A 21794-nucleotide genomic window follows, 5' to 3' on the forward strand; every position below is an offset into this window, starting at 1 on the left:
TAAAATGTAAAGATATTGGGAATACTAAAGAGTTATTATCTACTAGCTCCACCATAAGAAAGTAAAGCCTGAGACATCGATTTGTCTCTCCTCAAACTGTACTGAGTCATAGACTACTTCATGTTGTATTTCCTTAAAGAGTTTTAGACATTGTTGACCCTTATAGTGACTGTTCACAAACCGACAATGAGATTGACAAACCTATGAATGTCATGAACGAGATATTAACCAATTACCAAACACAGTTTACTGCACGTTGGGAAGGCATTATGGGTAGTGATCATATCCCAAGGTGAGTTACTGTATAAAGTGACAGAACACTTTTTTCTGTCAACATCTTGTTTCATGAATTCTGTGTTGTTGATCACTATACACTACTCAATGTACATTTTATTTTGGTTTTAAACAAGTATTTTCTTTTCTCTTCTAGTGTTGGTGAGTGGGAAAACTATATGTTAGACAATTCTGCTTTCATCTTCTATGGAATGGAGAGATTGTTTTCTTACATACATCCATCAAAAGTGATACCAAGCAATATGGCTGGTAAGATGCAATATTTGATAACAATTATAACAAGGCCAACAGCCATAAGTCGCGTGCTAAAACGCATAGTGATACCAGACCGACCGACCGACATAGTGAACTATAGAGTTGCGTCCACGCGACTAAAAATATTTACTGATAGGTATAAGCCCTCCTAAAGCCCAACCTGTTGAAATACAAGCCTTCCTATCCCATGACTAGTCATAATATTGACCAGACCAGTATAGCTAGGTAGTAAAGCACTTAACTACTGACCCCTATAGATTCCTTGATTCAAATCCTGGTGTCAGGATTGGTTCTCATGACAAAAGACTTTACTTGTAGAGCATCCTGTGCTGTATCTGTTGATAGTCCCTGACGATGTGCCTAAATAAAAATAAATCATTGGAGTTGGAGATACCATACCTTCAATTATCAGCAGTATTTCAAAATAACCCTTAGCGTTTCTATTCTTTTAGACTGCAAACTAGCCATAATATTGGACCTTGTCCAGACCAATAAAAGTTTCTTGCGTCAATCCAAGATCGATGTCATTAAAACGTAAGTGTTTTTGATCATTCATTAGTTAACATTCAGAATTAATGAATAAATATGTGCAACTTTCTGATAATTTACAGTATTAAATAAATTCTTTTCTCACTGCTTCCTTGTTCAATTGTAAAATAAAATGTTGGACTTGATCATGATATCGTAGGTTCCAACTTTGCGCTGATTACTAGCTGCATTATTGGAGTATGTTTCCATATGTGTTTGATCCAAAAATGACCGAATAATAATATGTACATGCACTTAGTTAGTTTCTCAACATTAAGCGCTTTATAAATCCAGGATATTTTTATTAAAGTATGAAGGTCATAGAAACCTTAGTGGAATGATGTCATTTCAATGTTTTCTTACCAAACATGTACCTATTTTATGTTTTTGTTTTCTGTTTATTTTTTTCAGCCATAATGATCTGAAGCATGAGAAACCTGTGGAGACATCAATGCTGTTGAGTATGACCGGTATTGGCTGCTTGATTGCTAATCAGTGGCACTGTACACTCAAGGACAATGCTTCCACTTTCAACAATTTATCCAAAGGTGAATAAACATTTTTGTTGTAATCAAAATCATACTGCTTAACTCACTCTTCACAAGAATGCAAAAACCATCACAAAGTAATAAAATAAATTAAATAATGTAAAAGCAAATGATGGTAGCAAAGTTAAGAAAGATTGATTGCCATAAAAGATATTGTTTTTTTATAAAACAAGTTGTGTTAACAAGTTCCAAGGAAACCGTTTGTGTTTTCTGAACATGCCAAACTATGTGAAAAGTGGTTTATCCACCTCAACCACATCACCACTCAAACAATGCGAGCAGAAACATGCATGTATCCCTCTCATCCACACCAATACTCTGGGATACAAGAGTCATAACAAAGTATTGTTTTGTAATTCATAGGTCTATTGGAGATTGGACGAACAACAGGCCAGACTGTCCGACGTCTGTTTATCCCAAATTGGCGACCTGAAGGAGAAATTGAAGATGAAGAAGAGGGAGTAGACGACAGTAGCGCCGTAGGTCGTGGGTCAACAAAGAATGGTAAAACCGATAAGAAACCAGGTTCTGCAAAGAACAGATCAAAAAATGAAATAAAAACTTTGGAGAGTAAGCAAATTTATGAAGAGAATGTGAATGAAGCATACACAGAGAAGGATGTGACAAGTAGACACTGGTTTAATGCCGTCTGTTACGGTCTACCGAACATGATGGTCATCCAGCAGTAAAAGGTCAACAGCAATGCTTTTGGTGGTGTCGAGATTGTTTGTAATCTGGGACGACAGAAACAGAGCCAGTCAATTTACCAAATACAAATGCATAATTTTGAAATTTAAATTATTTTTATTTAATCAAAATGTATACACATGTTATGTGTAAAGCCTTGTCTACACTATCAAACTGTATTTGACGACAAAATGTGTTGTGCCCATATATGGACATGATGATGACATATCACTACTGTATTTAGGAATATCACTACATTGGGTATGATAAATCCTTATCAACTGGACTTGTGTAGTGTTCGAAAAGCCAAGGTAAATTAATTAATATAATCATGACATTCACACACGGCACAATAGGTTGCATAACAACTATGAGTGCTCACTGGCTAAACCCAGAGGCACCAGAGCTTAAGTCCCTTACATTATCCCTCTGTTTGCTTGTTTTTCTTCAGTACAGTTTCCATTCCTGAAGAAGGACACAGTTTCTATTTTTGCTTACATATTGTTGGTGATAGTATATATATGATGTTTTGCTTTAAATTTTACATTCAGGTTATTAGATTTCATTGTCCTGTGTTTCATAAAATACAAATGTTTTCAAAATGAATTATATTTAATATGAATAAAATAGTGTGTGTTAATTATTACTATTTTTTTTTATATATGTATGATTGCAATTATTTATAAGCCAAGAGCAGATACCAAGAAAGATTCTAAAATACTGTTATTATGCTATTTATGTGCATATATTGCATTATAAGCATCTTATAGACGTATAGTAAGCATTTATGTCAAAAAATAAAAAGGTCGAAATATGGCCTTTTTTTTTTTAAATCCCTGTACTATAGTACAGGGATTTTTTCGAAAAATGGCCAAAATACGCACTTTTTAAAATACTGTTATTTTGCAATAATATTGCTATATATGAGTATATATTGCGTTATAAGCATCTTATAGACGTATAGTAAGCATTTATGTCAAAAAAAAAAAGGTCGAAATATGGCCATTTTTTGAAAAAATCCCTGTACTATAGTACAGGGATTTTTTCGAAAAATGGCCAAAATACGCACTTTTTAAAATACTGTTATTTTGCAATAATATTGCTATATATGAGTATATATTGCGTTATAAGCATCTTATAGACGTATAATAAGCATTTATGTCAAAAAATAAAAAGGTCGAAATATGGCCATTTTTTGAAAAAATCCCTGTACTATAGTACAGGGATTTTTTCCAAAAATGGCCAAAATACGCACTTTTTAAAATATTGTTATTATGCTATAATATTGCTATATATGTGCATATATTGCGTTATAAGCATCTTATAGACGTATAGTAAGCATTTATGTCAAAAAAAAAAGGTCGAAATATGGCCATTATTTGAAAAAATCCCTGTACTATAGTACAGGGATTTTTTCCAAAAATTACCAAAATACGCACTTTTTAAAATATTGTTATTTTGCAATAATATTGCTATATATGAGTATATATTGCGTTATAAGCATCTTATAGACGTATAATAAGCATTTATGTCAAAAAATAAAAAGGTCGAAATATGGCCATTTTTTGAAAAAATCCCTGTATTATAGTACATGGATTTTTTCGAAAAATGGCCAAAATACGCACTTTTTAAAATAATGTTATTTTGCAATAATATTGCTATATATGAGTATATATTGCGTTATAAGCATCTTATAGACGTATAGTAAGCATTTATGTCAAAAAAAAAAAGGTCGAAATATGGCCATTTTTTGAAAAAATCCCTGTACTATAGTACAGGGATTTTTTCGAAAAATGGCCAAAATATGCACTTTTTAAAATACTGTTATTTTGCAATAATATTGCTATATATGAGTATATATTGCGTTATAAGCATCTTATAGACGTATAATAAGCATTTTTGTCAAAAAAAAAAAGGTCGAAATATGGCCATTTTTTGAAAAAATCCCTGTACTAATAGTACATGGATTTTTTCGAAAAATGGCCAAAATATGCACTTTTTAAAATACTGTTATTTTGCAATAATATTGCTATATATGAGTATATATTGCGTTATAAGCATCTTATAGACGTATAGTAAGCATTTATGTCAAAAAAAAAAAAGGTCGAAATATGGCAATTTTTTGAAAAAATCCCTGTACTATAGTACAGGGATTTTTTCCAAAAATGGCCAAAATCCGCACTTTTTAAAATATTGTTATTTTGCAATAATATTGCTATATATGAGTATATATTGCGTTATAAGCATCTTATAGACGTATAGTAAGCATTTATGTCAAAAAAAAAAAGGTCGAAATATGGCAATTTTTTGAAAAAAATCCCTGTACTATAGTACAGGGATTTTTTTTGAAAAATGGCCAAAATACGCACTTTTTAAAATACTGTTATTATGCAATAATATTGCTATATATGTGCATATATTGCGTTATAAGCATCTTATAGACGTATAGTAACCATTTATTTAAAAAAATAAAAAGGTCGAAATATGGCTATTTTTTAAATAAATCCCTGTACTATATTACAGGGATTTTTTCGAAAAATGGCCAAAATACGCACTTTTTAAAATACTGTTATTATGCGATAATATTGCTACATATTGCGTTATCATCATCTTATAGACACATAGTAAGCAGTTATGTCAAAAAATAAAAGGGTAAAAATTTGGGCATTTTTTGAAAAAATCCCTGTACTATTACAGTTGAAGGATTTTTTTAGAAAAAAATGCAAAATATTGACTTAAATATATGTATTGAGGTAATATGCGGAGAACACATTATGTAATTCTGAGCATGTCACATTATATTATGATACAGAATATGAATCTTTCTGAATTCAAGTATGTGTTTTCAGTAACTTCTACATTAACTTAAAACTCAAAAGTTTACACAAAAAATTTATTTACCAAAATATTTACAAATTACTTACTTATTAAGGCCTACATAAATGAGTAACTTAAATAACTTTCAATTGTTTTTAATCATATCATGTGGCCAACATGAAACGGTAACATAATTTTTTAGAAATCAATGTATTTACGATCTTGTGACATCACTACATTGTGTACTTAATAAACTAAGCTTAAAAAACAATGTTTTTTGTATTTTATACTCTTTTAAATATTGTATCATGTTCGGTTAAGTTAGGTATGTTAGCACTTTACATCAAAGTTATCATTGGCATGTCCAGTTATCGGACAGTAAGTTACTTACATAATTGTCAATTGAAATTGTCACCATGTTATCGATGACAAACGTTGCGTTGGTGTCTTCAAGAACAGACCATTAATCGTGGGGCAATGGACATTGACATCAGCTCCTGGATTTTGTATTTTATACTCTTTTAAATATTGTATCATGTTCGGTTAAGTTAGGTATGTTAGCACTTTACATCAAAGTTATCATTGGCATGTCCAGTTATCGGACAGTAAGTTACTTACATAATTGTCAATTGAAATTGTCACCATGTTATCGATGACAAACGTTGCGTTGGTGTCTTCAAGAACAGACCATTAATCGTGGGGCAATGGACATTGACATCAGCTCCTGGAAAAGCAGCTTACAGGCGTATGGAATTAAAATTTGTGATATCTGAAAAAAGTAAGAAAAAACAATACTGAAACATTTTCAAAAGTCTTAGTATGTGCTTTAAACATTGTTATATGTGTGCATATATTACATCATCCATCCATTGTCATAGAATCATGTCTTATCAAAATATAAAAGGGTGCAAATTTACCCATTTTTCATACAAAACTTGTTAGCTATATCGCAGGGATTTTTCAACCATTGTTAAATGTTATATGTGTGCATATATTGGCCTATAGTTTTAAAGAGGCTAGAAGAAATGTAATATTATTGTTCAATATTAGTGGTTGGGGGAGGGGGGAGGGGGAGTTGACATAATCTGATGATCTTTATGTTTTCTTACTTGAGTTTTGTTCTTGCATCCCTTGCATTCAAATGTGTTGTTCTTAAGGTTAGCAATAGCGATCAACCCGCAAAGATTACAAACATGCACACGGTAAGGATCAGATGCGAAAAACAGACGCTCACGCAGGAAATTAGCAGCACCGTGAGCGATTTGGCAATCACGCTCCATTTCTCCAAAACGCAAACCTCCATCGCTGAAAAAAACAATACATAACATAGCATTTAATGTAGTGGTTTCATTGAAAGTGATTGAGTTTGCTGTTGGCGACCTCAGGTATAGCATTGTGTTATGATAGTTTGTATTATTCATGTGAAATCCGGAATAAATTGAATTGGTTTGGTTTGATTTTGGCACTTTTGTACTAATTTAGTTTGATGTGTTTAGCTACAAATACCAGTCTAGTATTAACATTTTAATATTTGCTTAGAATACCAGGCTAGTATATCATTATAGTCTATTATATCATTATAGTCTAGAATATCATTTCAATATTTGCTAAGAATATCAGCATATAATTTTAATAATATTTGCTAGGAATACTAGTGTATCATATTACCATAATTGAATAGTAATTTACGTCATGAAAATAAATGAAAAGAAAATTACCGGGATCTTCCTTCCATAGGCTGTCTGTTAAGGATTTGAACAGGTCCTCTAGCCCTGGCATGGATCTTGTCATCCACCATATGCTTCAAACGCTGATAATAAGTTGGGCCTAGATAGATCTGTGTGCCAAGCTTACGTCCAGTAAAACCACAGTGCATCACCTAGCAAACAAAAGACAGTTAATGGTTGATCTAAAAATACATGGGTTTCTTTATCTTTACAGCATAAATGTATGGGTACATCACATTTTTTTGCCACATAAAGTAAAGCTCTGTCTACACTATCAAACTTTACGACAAAAAAATGTGATGTGTCCATATATGGTAGTGATATGGTCAAATATGGTAGTGATGACATCATCATGTCCATATATGGGCACATCACATATTGTTGACACATAAAGTTTGATAGTATAAACAGAGCTTAAGTCTAGGTTTCACAAACTAGTTACCTCATAGCCTCTGAGATGATACCCATAGTCATTCAACAGTGTAGAAATCTTCTGTACGTTAACTGAGTCGTTGAAGGGCGTGGCATCACCAATCTCGCCTTTATTGGCCGACACCTTTCCTTGAAGACACTCGATTAAATGACCGATGGTCATTCGACTAGGAATAGCATGAGGGTTGATGATTATATCAGGTGTGATACCTTCACATGTAAACGGCATGTCCTGTTAAAATAACATTACAATAACTTACTTTAGTATTGTACTATTAAGAACATTGTATACTGTGGTATATATTATTATATATAATAACAAAACATCTATGCATTTAAGTTGAGGAAGCTAAGCATCCATCTATGCATTTAAGTTTAGGTATAAGCTAAGCATTCGCTATGCATTTAAGTTGAGGAAGCTAAGCATCCATCTATGCATTTAAGTTTAGGTATAAGCTAAGCATTTGCTATGCATTTAAGTGGAGGAAGCTAAGCATCAAGTAAAGTCAGGTGTTGGCTAAACCAATACATTTTGGATCTTAGTTCATTCCTTGATACTTTATCCCGTTTAGTAAAAGGTGCAATCAGTAGAGTAATGGTGACATATACATATTTAATTTGGTGAACCACGGCATTAACTTTACTATAGAAAGTCACTCAATTATTTCTCTATAAAATTGTGTTTTAAATAAAAATTCAAGGTAAATCAAACTCAGTAATTTGTATAGCATACCTCCATTCTATATTTAATACCACATGTTCCCTTTTGTCCATGACGACTGGCAAACTTATCACCAATTTGTGGTACACGTACAGATCGTACCTACATAAAAAACAGAACGTAATATGGTAAACAATTAGGATGTATGAATGTATTCACAAAAAAAATAAAAATTGATGAAACATTCAGAACTCCACCCTTCTACTTTGACCCACTGTAAGTAATATGGTAAACAATTAGTGTATGAATATCAGTGGCAAATATCTAACAGAACATGTTCTGTCAGACCAAACTCATTGATAAAAACCTTTAGCATCCATCCTATCACCATCCACCACCCTTCTTCTTTGACCCACAGTTCTGACCATTTTGTTTGTTTGTAGAAAAACAAAAAGACTCTAAATCAAGACAAATATTAGTATTTACCAACCTTTATTTTACAAAACTTGTAACCATCATTGTTGATGCTTATCATGACTTTATCAATGATACCAGTCTCACTACGTCTCATGAACGTACTCACATCACGCTTCTGATGACGTCTTACAGAACTTTCAAGCTGAAAGACACAAAACATTTCCATTTTGATCATTTTTTGTTTGTTACTCTCTGGACACATTTTTTGTTTGTTACTCTCTGGACACATTTGTCTTAAGAATCATAACTATTCTGTTGTATTAAAATTGAAAGAAGGATATACAACAAGTTTAATGGGTTTATATTCACCCACAATGATTATTGTACATATGTTTAGGAATGCAAGATATTATATTAATAAACTGTTGAATGCACAGTAATAAATCAAAGCAAAATTATTCTAAACAAAGTTCTTACTTCATCATCGATTTCTGGAAGTGTGACAGTTTTGCCGATGAGTACATCATCACCAGATACTCTGGATCCAGGAGCAATGATACCATCATCGTCTAACTTGTCATAAACAGCTGGACGCATACCTGTTAAAGAAGTTAATCAACTGATAATGACAATTTACAAGTCCAATAGATGTACTGCTCGTCCAGTAGGTTTTTTATGGACTACTCCAGGCTATTGTGCCTGGACCCAAATCTAAACTATTACATTTTTAAGCATAGTAGTTAGGTTAGGTAAAAATGGACAATGCACATATGCTGGTAAGGTATATCATGCCCTGCATAAGGACCAACACTTAATATAGAATTAACTTTAATATACTGTATCGGTAATAGCACAAAAAAACAAAAGGCTGACACCCAGACTATTACTTCCTGCTTAGTCAATTGTGATTGTGATATCATACCTCCATGGTGTTAATATGTCATTAATAATTTGCTGATGTCATGTCATCTGTGGTTGAGATTTACGTCAAAGAAAGGAAAATATCTTGTTTTTACTATTTTTAACTCAACTTAAAAACGTTGTGGTGTCTAATCGTGTATATATGCGATATTGTATGACGTAGAGGTATATCCCTTAACCACACAGACAAACAAGTATTGTACCATCATTTAACTTCCCATGCTGATTAGTCAACATGTGGTATTGTTGATGTGCGATATTGGTTTATTGTCCTTAAAATTAAAACATTTTCTAACCAATTCATTCATATTTTACAGTTCCGGTGATACAAACATTATTTTCAAAACAGGGAGTTTCCAGTGGAACAGGTCAATGAACTGGTAAACTGAACTAACAAACCTTGACACGTTTCTCTTGACGGTTTTTCAAACAGCTCTTCCTGATCTAAACCTTTCTTAGATTCCGAGTCACGATATGAACGGTAGAACACAGATCTGTACGTAAACAACATTACATAAATAAATATTAAAAAAATATTAAGGTGAGAAATTAATATGAAATAAGTGTTGCCTATCACACAGAGATCAGAACGTTCTGAGTAAATTCATAAATTAGCTTATTCAAAAAAGACATTTTATTTTTAAAACAAAAGGTTGGTATAGAATTGATGAATGTACAAAGCATGTAGATTTCTAATCTTCTAGATTTATCAAAGCAGTACCATTTTAAAAATCTGTTTATTTTATATTATATTCAATTAAAAAAAAAATTATATTTTAAACATATTTACTTATTAATCATGGGGTTTAAATCTATTTTCCATATCCTTAAACAAAATTTTGATTTATCTGTAAAAAGTAGAACAAAAATGAGTTTAAACAAACCTAAAAAATCCTCTATCAATAGCGCCAGCATTTAAGATAACAGAATCTTCCTGGTTGTAACCCGTGTATGATGCAATAGCAACGATGGAATTGATACCAGCCGGCAACTCACGGAAACGTAGATATTCCATAGAACGTGTGGTGACGAGTGGTTTCTGTGGGTAGTAGAGCACATGGGCTAACGTGTCCATTCGAACGTGGAAGTTTGTGATGTACACTCCCATAGCTTGCTTACCCATAGCTGACTGGTACGTGTTACGTGGGGACTGTAGAATCAGAGTAAAAGATGTTAATATCAATATAGGTTTTATCAATATAAATAGGAGGTTTTGATTATAGAATTATAGGACTTATACATAATATGCAATATTAGTCAATGTATATTTATTCAATCATACAGACAGCCAAAGGCTGAAATTAGTACAACTTTACAGATATAAAAACTTAAAAATCAATATCTATATTATAAAGTAAGATTATGTGAGGGAATTGGGCAAGAAGCATATCTCAATGTCAATGCAATATGCAATGCAGGATGTGACTAATTCTTAGAATCCTAAAATGTAAGTTTTGGTACAATCATGTTGATGTATGTTAGATTAATGACTTTAGGATCTCACCTGATTGTGATCAGGGAATGGGATGATAGATGCACACACACCAAGCATCATAGATGGATGGATCTCACAATGAGTGTATGTAGAACAGTATCCAATGTAAGTTGTATGTTGATGTATGTTAGATTAATGACTTTAGGATCTCACCTGATTGTGATCAGGGAATGGGATGATAGATGCACACACACCAAGCATCATAGATGGATGGATCTCACAATGAGTGTATGTAGAACAGTATCCAATGTAAGTTGTATGTTGATGTATGTTAGATTAATGACTTTAGGATCTCACCTGATTGTGATCAGGGAATGGGATGATAGATGCACACACACCAAGCATCATAGATGGATGGATCTCACAATGAGTGTATGTAGAACAGTATCCAATGTAAGTTGTATGTTGATGTATGTTAGATTAATGACTTTAGGATCTCCCCCGATTGTGATCAGGGAATGGGATGATAGACGCACAGACACCAAGCATCATAGATGGATGGATTTCACAATGTGTGTATGTAGAACAGTATCCAATGTTAGATGTATGTTGATGTATGTAAGAATGGCTTTAGCATCTCACCTGATTGTGATCAGGGAATGGGATGATAGACGCACACACACCAAGCATCATAGATGGATGGATTTCACAATGTGTGTATGTAGAACAGTATCCAATGTTAGATGTATGTTGATGTATGTAAGAATGGCTTTAGCCTCTCACCTGATTGTGATCAGGGAATGGGATGATAGATGCACACACACCAAGCATCATAGATGGATGGATCTCACAATGTGTGTATGTAGAACAGTATCCAAGACCCTTCTCACGCAAGTCATCTGGACTCATTGCCAACATGATGGTCTCTTCTTCATTTGTATCAATGTACTCTACAACTCCACTTGCCACCAAATCCTGCCAACTATATTTAGACAAAATTATCAATGTTTTTTGTTTCATTACTTATTCAACAGCACTGTACTGTTTAAGCATCTGAGGTAATACAGAGGTGGAGTAAAACCCATGATGCTTATGATATATACATTTTTTATTTAATATTGAGGAGAAAATGCATAAAATGGCTATATTCCAAGTTTCCTGGACTTTCTGCATTCTCACTCGTGAGGACGATCAAAGCATATTGATCAAAACGTCAAGAAACTCAACAGTTCTTTTCATAACTAACATACGTGGTGTACCGCAAAATTTATATCAACATTTGATTTCGCGATGCAAACCTTCAAACAATACATTCAAACAATATAATAATATAGTTAAATTGTAGGGGTGCACACATAAGTAACAAGTAGCTGGTGGAATAATCCGAATACAGAGCAAGAAACTAAATGAAACAAGAACTGGCATATATGTACCCTGCTACAATTGGTGTCAAATATTTAAAAATAATAAAACAGTATTATATCATCTATCAAGAGTTACCTGTAGTTATTGTATTCTCTTTCTTTTAGCTGCTCAATATGACGCTTATTTAACAGTAACTTTTGGTTTTCCACAATCAGAAGAGGGCGACAGATTCTTCCAGCATCAGTATATATCCTAATTTCTCTCTCGCGAATATCTCGTACCATTGATACCTACAGGGGAAGTTTGACATTACAGTTAATAATTTTACTGAAATATAGTACAAAAATATTTGTTCATAAAAATCTTATAGTACAGTATTTATATAGTTTAATATTACCAATATGTATTAGCAATGATTTGTGGTGATTAAGAGTAACTATTAAGAGTAAACTATGTATGCACAATAACTTCTGTTTTTTTGTTTTATATCATTTTATTTTTATGGGTTATCAGAGACAAAATGTTTTTTTTTACTAAAGGAAATCAATAATTTGTTTCCTAAAATCTCTTCTTTATCAAATATTCATGTTGTATGTACCTCTGATACAATGATATCCATCTGCCTTCTTAGCTTTCTGAGTGTGTTCATTAACTGATCTGGGTCTCTATGTATACCAACCCAACAACCATTCACAAAGATCTTTGTTGCTCTGAAATACAATAATAAGCATACATTCACTAGAAAATTGACATTATATATTTCTTTATTCAACTACTTCAAATATTTTGTTTTGTTAAGGGATTTGATTGAGTGTGGATATGCTTCTAGACCATATCTCAAACATCAGTGTAAAATATGCCATCATTTTAGAATGTTTTTATTATGCTGCTATTTATGAATGTTATTTATTTTGATTGAATAAATATTACAAAACTAACTAAATAATCATTATTTGTTATAAATGTACCACACAGGTAAAAACATTAGAATTACAATATCTACTGATTTCTATTTATAAACATGATGTAATGATCACATGACCAACTCACTCATTGATGGCAGCAGGCGCAATTTCTTCCAAGTTTTCCATACTCCATTCTTCCAAAAACTCCAGGATAGGGCTTGGTTGTGACCCTACAGAGATGTAGGCCATTAACGCTAGGTTCTTCACTAGTCCTACTGCATGACCCTGAACAAAACATGAACTAATACAGGTGATTTGGTTTAACCTATACTATGTTTGCAACCGATGATTTTTTAATATATGATTATGGTAATGTTGTAACCATGCAAAATGGTTGTAATCCTTCTTGATTAACACAAAATCAAGCATTCTCAGTTCACAGTAATATAAATCATACCCAAGCTTAATTGGAAACTAAGGAAATTCAAATCAGGACCTCTACAGACACACAGCAGCCGACATGCAGTGCAGTGCCTAGATCAGCACACTGGGATACGATATCCTCCTCTTTTTAAATAGTGTACCAAGTTTTGTAACATGCATTAATTAAATAGTAGTTTGAATGTTTTATTCGTACCTCAGGTGTTTCAGCTGGACATATCATACCCCAATGGGTGTTGTGTAGCTGTCTAGGTCGAGCTAGTTTACCATCTCTCCCAATAGGTGAGTTGAGACGTCGTAAATGAGATAAAGTTGATACAAAGGTGAGACGGTTCAACACCTGTAATGAAATGTAAAATATCAACCTGTATGTAAGCATGATAACAAGTTTGGTTTAACTTATTTTATTAATTATTGGCTGGTTATTTTAAAATATTTAAAATAAAAAGGGATTTTAACACATTACAATTGTATACATGGTTTAGAAAGGGTGGATAATTCAAATGGTCTTGGATACAATGAGAAAAACACATGTATTCCAACTGAATTTTGCTTTGATATATTATGAACACATACCTGTGAGACGCCAGCCCTTGCTTGATGAGCTTTCTTCTGATCTCCCCAATTCCCTGTAGCCAGCGAGTACTTGAGCCCATCTGTTACAATACGCGTTTTAATTGCCAGCTCCATGTTGAAATCCTTAAATATTCATAAATTATTTATATTTAAAAAGAATGTTAAAATGTCTGTAAAACATCCAGTTAATCATTATTACAAATAAGGTTCAAAGCAACCAAACTTATAGTAAAGAACTTGTACTTAAGTTCATTGTTACAGAGAATGTCTGCAAGCAAAACTGCAATGATAGAATGTATTATGGTATCATCATTTGAATCATCCAGCTCCAATACAAAATTGTGGAGATCCTGAGATGATCTGATACCGGTGTTTTTTTTTTTTTTTAATGTGCTGCGATTGATTTTGTAATTATGGATGTGAATCCGAAATAAAAGTAAAATGAATGAATGAATAGGAAATAAAAAATTAATTTGTAGCTTGATTTGAATGAATACAAAATATAACAAACCTTTCCTTTGTCGATGAACTTCTGCGCATACATTCTAACTTCTTTCATCAGATTTTTAAAAAGTGCTCTAAAAAGAAACGCTAGAAGAGGACCGGCTAAATCCAACCTCTTGTTACCATAGTGATCTCTGTCATCACATTCCCTCCTACCTACTGACGCCAGTAGAAGCCTGTGTACACAGTAACTAAAATAAAAAATAAAATTATCAGCTATCTACAGTTACACCTCAAAAATAAGTGATGATATGAAATTAATAATAATTGTCTACTAGTTGGAACAACTGTGTGAACTTAAATAATAGTATACAATATTTTTCAAACAAAAAGATCTATTTATCTATTGAAACTAGCCATTATATTTGGCAGGGGTCACTTCTTTCAATGCTGCTGGACAAATGTGGACTATAAAATGTCAAGAGTAACACATATGATGTGAGGCAGAAATTCTTTCTCTATTTATAATTAACATTCTTACCCAAGAAAGTAAGCCTTTTTGGTTTCACAAAACTCAGCTATACCCACGTGAGGCAGCATTTCTTTCTGTAGAATTTCTTTGGCATATTTCACGCGTTTGTCTTTAGTTACTCCAGGACGTGCTCCTCTGGCACCAATAAAATTGAGGGCGACATTTTGTTCTTGGATAACAAAAGCTTCATCCAAAGAGGGCTTCACCTATAAAAAACAGAAACAATAAATTGATTAAACATTAAAATCATTATTTTGTAAAAGTGTATGACAACTCTTTATAAATGGTTGCTCTGCATTACAATTGTGAAAGAAAGAAAATGTCAAAATGATTCTTGTTATTTTCTATTAGTTTCTGCAGTAGTACACTTACCATTTCCATCATTTCAGGATCATCAAAGTCATAAATAATGTGTTCTAAAATATCTCTATCAGATACAAAACCAAGAGCACGGAATACGATCATTATCGGGATTTCCTGACGAATGTATGGTAATACTGACACAATTCTTTGCCCAATTGCACTCTTTCGTGATCCCTATAAAAAAAATAAAAAAAAATTTGTGTCGGAAAAATTCTAAATATAAGAACATTTGTCTACAAATATTATTGACTGTTAATTAATTAAGGCTGTACTTATTTAACATAATACATTTTAGCCCAACAATTAGCAAAATATAATCTTGAATGTTGTAAACAGACTACAGTGTACTTATATTAGAGTTAAAACTGCCTCAACATATAATTGATTTTGATTTGTCTGTTAACATTCCACATAAAGCCAAGCTGTACACTTTTGTTATTTTATTTTTTATTTATTTATTTAAAACATATTTATACAGGATAAAAACATATCAGGTATAGATGTAGCCTCTGTTTTACATATGTTTTACACTTAAATATTACTTGTATTTTAAAAGTAACTGTTTTGACTCACCTGGCCACCTTTAGCCATCATGTGGACCCACAGCGTACTCGTTGGACGTGACGAGTTCTCTAAACACGATCGAATCTCAGATGTGTAAGCGTATTTGCTATCCTTCTTCTTAAATACGTAAACAGAATTTGTTGCCATCTTTTCTTGAGCAATTAGAACTTTTTCAGACCCATTGATGATGAAGTAACCTCCAGGGTCAAGCGGGCATTCGTTCAATTCTGTTAAATCACGATCGGTTAGTCCACTTAAGAGGCAGTATGTAGATCGCAGCATTATAGGTATCATACCAATGTACGTCTTTTGATGCTGTGTTTCTTGCGGTTCCTCTCCGTCTTTGATGACCGTTTTGGTAATGTCAACGTAAAGTGGCGCTGAATATCTAAATGTTAGAAAAACGTGATTAGCATCATAAAAGTTCATCTTGTCATGTAATGTTATTATTAGGTTCTTATTATTCCTTTTCAGTGTACATTCAAGTATAACAACTATCAATAACACACTTTTGGAACAAAACAATGCACTTAATAGGGGATCTTAATCTCAATTCAGGTTTATATAGCGCATTGTGGAAAAAAGCCTAAAAAACAAGGCCATATACATGGCTGCAGTCGCGGCGCAAATTTGAGTTAGTTAGACCGACCGACCGCCATACAGACCTGTAGAGTCACGTTTGCACGTGACTAAAAATAGTGTGGTTTTTATCTAAGTTTATCCTCGGGGTTAATCCAAACAAGTTATGTAAATAGGTGGGTTTATACTTTACGGCGTCTTACGTTAAGTTTCTGAGACGAGCCTGGTTAGGCATCATAGGGCTTGGAGCGCCATCTTTTTCCCAAAACGTTGGTTTTGACAGGTAAATCTGCTCGAACTTCAATAGATACCGATTCTACAAACAAGAACACAAAACACAAATGTTGTAAAAAACAGATTTTAGTACATTAATTTTGCTTTAACCTGCATTGGAATTTATAGTAAATAAAAATGTTCATTATGGAAACTGATAGTAAAACAATAAAAAGCAGATAAATTTTAACACATGGTACAGTAAGTAGTTCCCATAAACAGTTAACTCTCCTTGTTATGTAGACTTGCTCCAAGTCTGTATTTATTGTCTTTTTTATGTCATTCCACACGTCGTCGTTTTGATTTTTGTCTGAAAATACAGACTTGTGAAACACGTATAGAAATCGATTTGCAGACCGCAAACATCCGATAAGAATGACGTAGGTTATCATACCGTATTTGGCTATATGGGGCGGGCGGTATGTAAAGATGGATTTCGAATCAACCAATGATAATTTTGTTTAAAAATGAAAAGATCGAGTACGTACAGTGCTGAATGTACGATCGAGACTGAACAACTGAAATATAAAATCATGTTGCCAAGTTGTTTTGTTTATTAATTGTCTAGGCCTCCTTCGTAGGCCTACTCAACTCGTACGTAGGCCTATGACCTGCCATAAAACGTCAATAAGGTACATACCACCACCGGCACACAACAGAGCTACACCACCACACAGATAGGACAGGCTAGGAAGGAGGACAGGGTCTCCACATAATAAATCCATTCAATGTTTGATTTGCGGAGAAGCTAGCCTATCATTATCAAGAAGAGTTTTCATGCTCTTGGAGAAAATCCCATCAAATGTTTACCAGACTACTACCTAGGCATATAAAATCATTTTTAGCCTTCAGAAACTTTCATCAATGTACAAAAGAACACACGTGTGTACGTCTCCACACATTGTCTGAACGTAACATAGCGCATGCGCATCATCTTAGTTGTTGTGAGTCTTTGAAATTCTAAAATATGAATATTAAAACAGCGTACGAGTGAGTAGCCAATCGCATGCGGCTGAAACTAGTGAACTGGATAATCTATGCACCAAGAATTCTTGGTGTCAAACCATGTGACTTGTGCATGTTTCCCCAGACGGAGTATCCAAACTCAAGTAATACACGTATGAAACGCCATATGTGCAAAAATATTTATATTTTTACTAGGGATAACGATGTAAAATTAAAAGTTAATATTTTTCAAACAAATTATACATTGGCTGTTAGTATTTTGTATCAATATTATAATAAAGAAAGAATTATGAAAATATGACTTGTAGTTTTCGAAATATAGGGTTTAAAACATCGTCGAAAATGATCGTTTTCAGCCACGAACGATGTAAACAAATTGCGCCCTCAGTCGACAATTGTATGAACTAGCCATTTTTCGTAAAAATAATTAAATAAAATCATGGTTTTAAGTAATATAATTTGTATATCAACATTGTAAAATTCAATAAAATATGATATTACTTATTTATTATATAAAAAAAAGTGTTAATTTAACTTCATTCGAAGAATTTCAATGCATTATTTTCACGTGTAATTGGACAGGCCTTAGACCATGTGACTTCACGGCACTCGCGAGAAAATTATTCCGCTGTGTGTTGATTCGCGTCAACCAATCAAAGGGCGAGAATCCAAAATCGTTCAACCGTGAGACCTGCGGAGCGGTCGAATGCAGAGGTTTGATTGGCTTGCAATGACATCATACCACAAAATGGTGTTTTTGTAGTTGAGCCTCTCGGAATTTTCCAAAAATTATTTTAAAAATGGACAAAACGGATATTTTTCATGGTATATGGGTTGTTACTATGAAATATTCGAATCATAAAGGCCTCATATCGGGATAAAACTGTTTTTTTAGCACTTAAAATTAATATTTTTCTTAGTAACAAGCACATGGTATGTGGAACTATATTATCTTGGTGTAGGAATAAAAAACATTTTGAGGTCATAAGAGGCTCAACTACAAAAATAAGGTTGAAAATGGTAGGTCATTGAGCCTTCAGAGGGTTTCGTAGTAAACAAAGTCTATACGCGCTAGGCGATAACGATCTTTTAACCACTATATTCACATTTTTGGTTGAATGAAATGGAAATAAATAATACTTTATCTTATAGATTAATAGGTAAATAAATATTTACTCAAAAGGATATTTTCGTAATTAATTTATTTTCAGAATAATTACCTAATAAAAAGTGTTTACCAAAGTAAAAAAACACCGCGTCAATGACATTGCGCGCATAGTAACGTGCGCGCTGTTTAATCGTGGTAATGAAAATGGAGTCAGCCCTCGGTATCCCTATTTTTACTAATGTTAAGACAAAACTCCGTCTGGAGCCCAGACTACTTGTTATGTTAAACTAGAAAGAACTTTTTAACTGTTAATAAAGGAACTTACAGGCACTTCATTTTCTATTGAAGTATGCTGTGATTCAGCTTGTAGTTCTATGGCTGGTGCATCCTCAACGATCCTCTGCACAGACATCTGGATAAATTCATCAAATGAATCCAATTGCTGCCGTACAAGACCTTTCTCATCAAAGTAAGAACTGATGACGATCCAGCATGCTTCCTGCCACAAGTCTGGTGTGATTTCATCCGATTCATCATCTTGATCTTCATATTCTGATTTGAAAAAAAAAAAAAACATTAATTTGTTAACGCGGTGTTAAGAGAATAAGTTGCCTCTTTCTAAATAAGCTATCAATTAGCATACATGTCTGTAGTGGTAGGCCTAGGCCTCATCATAACTCACTGTAGAGGCTGGTGGGTCATATCAGACCCTTTTTAGTAGCCGTTTCTTGGATTCAAATACTATCAGCTTCTAGCCTAGGTCTAGACATACCTAACTAAATGGCTTTTTAGTTAGGTAGGCCTAGCCTATTATATGCCTAGGAAGGAGGCCTAGCCTAGATAGACCAGGTTCTAGTTAGGCCTAGCTAGGCCTACTACTACTACTACACTTGTCACTAGCTAGGCCTAGGCTAGAGAGGGCCAGGCCTAGCCCTCTATCCTAGTTAGAACTATATCATGATTGATGATGAGGTTAGATAACCTACTAGGCCTAGACATTTAGGCCTAGGGCCTACGCTGGGGGTAGGCCTCCGATTCTTATAACTGTTTGAGTAGAGGCTAGGCCGATAGCTGAAGATAAGCCGATGCGATGGCTAACATTTTGTGTACAGTACTCGGTTGTTATATTGATCAATAGAAGTATATATATTTACCTTCTTCGGGATCATACATAGTTATCTAAATATATTTCTTGGTTATTATTTTAACAATTACGATAAAAATACCATAACCAAGTACAGAAATAAAGATGATGTACTTGGATTATTCATTCACTATTCGTTCTCTGCATCCGATCAATCTCGTTGAATTTGATTTTTTTACTATATTGTGTTTTTAGGAGAGGGCGCTACACATCAACACATTTATTTTTTATCAAAACGAAGGCCATTATATCAAAATCAGGCAGAAATCATGAATAATGCATGAAATTAAGTATGACATGAACATTTCGCCGGCCTGGTACTAATACCTGCCAATCTTGAAGATATTGGATTTTCTTTTGATATACTGAATAAATAGCAGTATAGTAATTGAATGAACCATAGCAGCAAAAAATTAAAAAAATTCCTTCCTTTGAGTATTGTTCTACATCTGTGTAATAATTTATTATCAATTATTTATACCAAAGAAATATATAAATTACACATTCAGTACATAATCTATTCTGTATTTTATCATTTATCATAACAAATATTTATTCAGTAGTAATATACTTACTATATACTATATATATATATATTTTTTAAATATTAATAGTGAAAATACTGTAAAAAAAACAATTATATATACAAGATGTATTGTACTCCTAAAACAATAATTGGAAAAAAAACTATGGTATTTTTTTATAATATGCCATTTTCATGTCTAATAGTTTTTCAAATTGGATCGAAACAACATTTTATTTACCTGAAAAAGACTATAATTTAAAGCAAACAATAGTTAAATAATTACATTAATCATTTTATTTATTTGTTCAACGTCTGATTTTATCAATCTTCATTGTCTTGTTTTTGGGAGAACAATACATCTTTAACAACCAAATACCTTCATATTATGTTGGTGTGTACAAAATCTGCTAACCTTTTCTATCTTATCCATTTAACATTGTTGATAATGATACCAGATTGGGAAGCAGTATTGAACATGCAGCAACAAAATAAAGATGCAATATCTACTGTGCAATATATTTTTTCTTTCGAATGCTTAATCTAGTATTTATCATCCAACCTTTTCCTTCATTAATGAAATCCATTCATACATCTATCTATACTTATAATGCAATATCTACACTGTCCAATATATATATATTTTTTTTATAGGTAAGCAATACTTAAATATAGTCTTTATCATCTAACATTTTCCTTCATTAATTTAATGGAATCCATTTACCCATCCTTTCAACTACAGTACTGTCACATACAGTTATGTAGTAGAATAATAAACGATAAATGTTTCAGAACAATCAATGTTGGTACTGTATCTGCATTTTTTTTAATTTTTTTTTTAAATTTTGCATTTAATTTTGGCATTTGAGAAACTACAACTATAAATGGTAACTCCAGGCTTAAACCTAATGTTTAAAATATAGGCATTTACAACCACATCAATAAAAAAAATTTTATATTGTCATGATGATAATCCTACATGTTTCACTACTTTGAAACTGACCTCTTTTTTCCCTAATGTTCTTCAACTGCATATTTTTGACTTTCACTTTTAGCAAATTTTAAGAATTTGCATAAAGTCATTTGATACCAAATAAAAAAATTATTTAACTATTATAAATAAACCAAAATAGATTTGAAACTACATCAGACTCATTTTTAAACATTTTCAATACAAATACAAGTTTGGTAGAAGCGGATAGCATGGGCTTTCATTTTCATATCAAGAATAATCTAACCCAAAAATGTATTTTTTTCCCCTTTTTTTGGGTCAAAGGTTGGGTAATCCG

The 21794-nt window shown here is 32.8% G+C and overlaps 2 protein-coding genes across 2 annotated transcripts in view; one reads left to right on the plus strand and one right to left on the minus strand.

The window, feature by feature from the left end:
* Window positions 1-3002, plus strand: part of LOC144838416 (cilia- and flagella-associated protein 46-like) — a 105622-nt gene extending 102620 nt beyond the window's left edge. Inside the window, exons 58-62 of the mRNA XM_078693756.1 lie at window positions 148-292; window positions 431-543; window positions 1002-1083; window positions 1489-1625; window positions 1989-3002. Of these exons, the coding sequence (XP_078549882.1) occupies window positions 148-292; window positions 431-543; window positions 1002-1083; window positions 1489-1625; window positions 1989-2314 (803 nt within the window). The 3' untranslated portion in view covers window positions 2315-3002. The remainder of the gene's footprint in view (window positions 1-147; window positions 293-430; window positions 544-1001; window positions 1084-1488; window positions 1626-1988) is intronic.
* A 2189-nt stretch (window positions 3003-5191) lies between these two features.
* On the minus strand, window positions 5192-20133 carry LOC144838435 (DNA-directed RNA polymerase II subunit RPB2). The gene is made up of 22 exons (XM_078693787.1): window positions 19993-20133; window positions 19164-19390; window positions 16695-16807; window positions 15922-16300; window positions 15358-15522; window positions 14995-15191; window positions 14521-14704; window positions 14010-14132; window positions 13630-13773; window positions 13138-13277; window positions 12686-12797; window positions 12223-12377; window positions 11506-11704; window positions 10172-10437; window positions 9687-9781; window positions 8844-8965; window positions 8440-8568; window positions 8022-8111; window positions 7299-7520; window positions 6848-7008; window positions 6239-6434; window positions 5192-5898 (listed from the first exon to the last, which is right to left on the minus strand). The coding sequence occupies exons 1-22, from the start codon at window positions 20009-20011 to the stop codon at window positions 5806-5808; spliced, it is 3531 nt and encodes a 1176-aa protein (XP_078549913.1). The 5' UTR covers window positions 20012-20133; the 3' UTR covers window positions 5192-5805.
* Window positions 20134-21794: the final 1661 nt, after the last annotated feature.

Source organism: Antedon bifida, chromosome 3 (genome assembly GCF_963402885.1).
Source record: "Antedon bifida chromosome 3, ecAntBifi1.1, whole genome shotgun sequence".
Lineage (NCBI taxonomy): Eukaryota > Metazoa > Echinodermata > Crinoidea > Comatulida > Antedonidae > Antedon > Antedon bifida.

Bases quoted from the DNA above. Each gene is read 5' to 3' on its own strand.
- LOC144838435 (XM_078693787.1), bottom strand. The intron at 13,278-13,629 runs GTACGAATAAAA...TGTTTTGTTCAG, and splicing joins GTCCAGCTGAAACACCTGAG to GGTCATGCAGTAGGACTAGT. The intron at 10,438-11,505 runs GTGAGAGGCTAA...CTGATTCTACAG, and splicing joins CATTCCCTGATCACAATCAG to TCCCCACGTAACACGTACCA.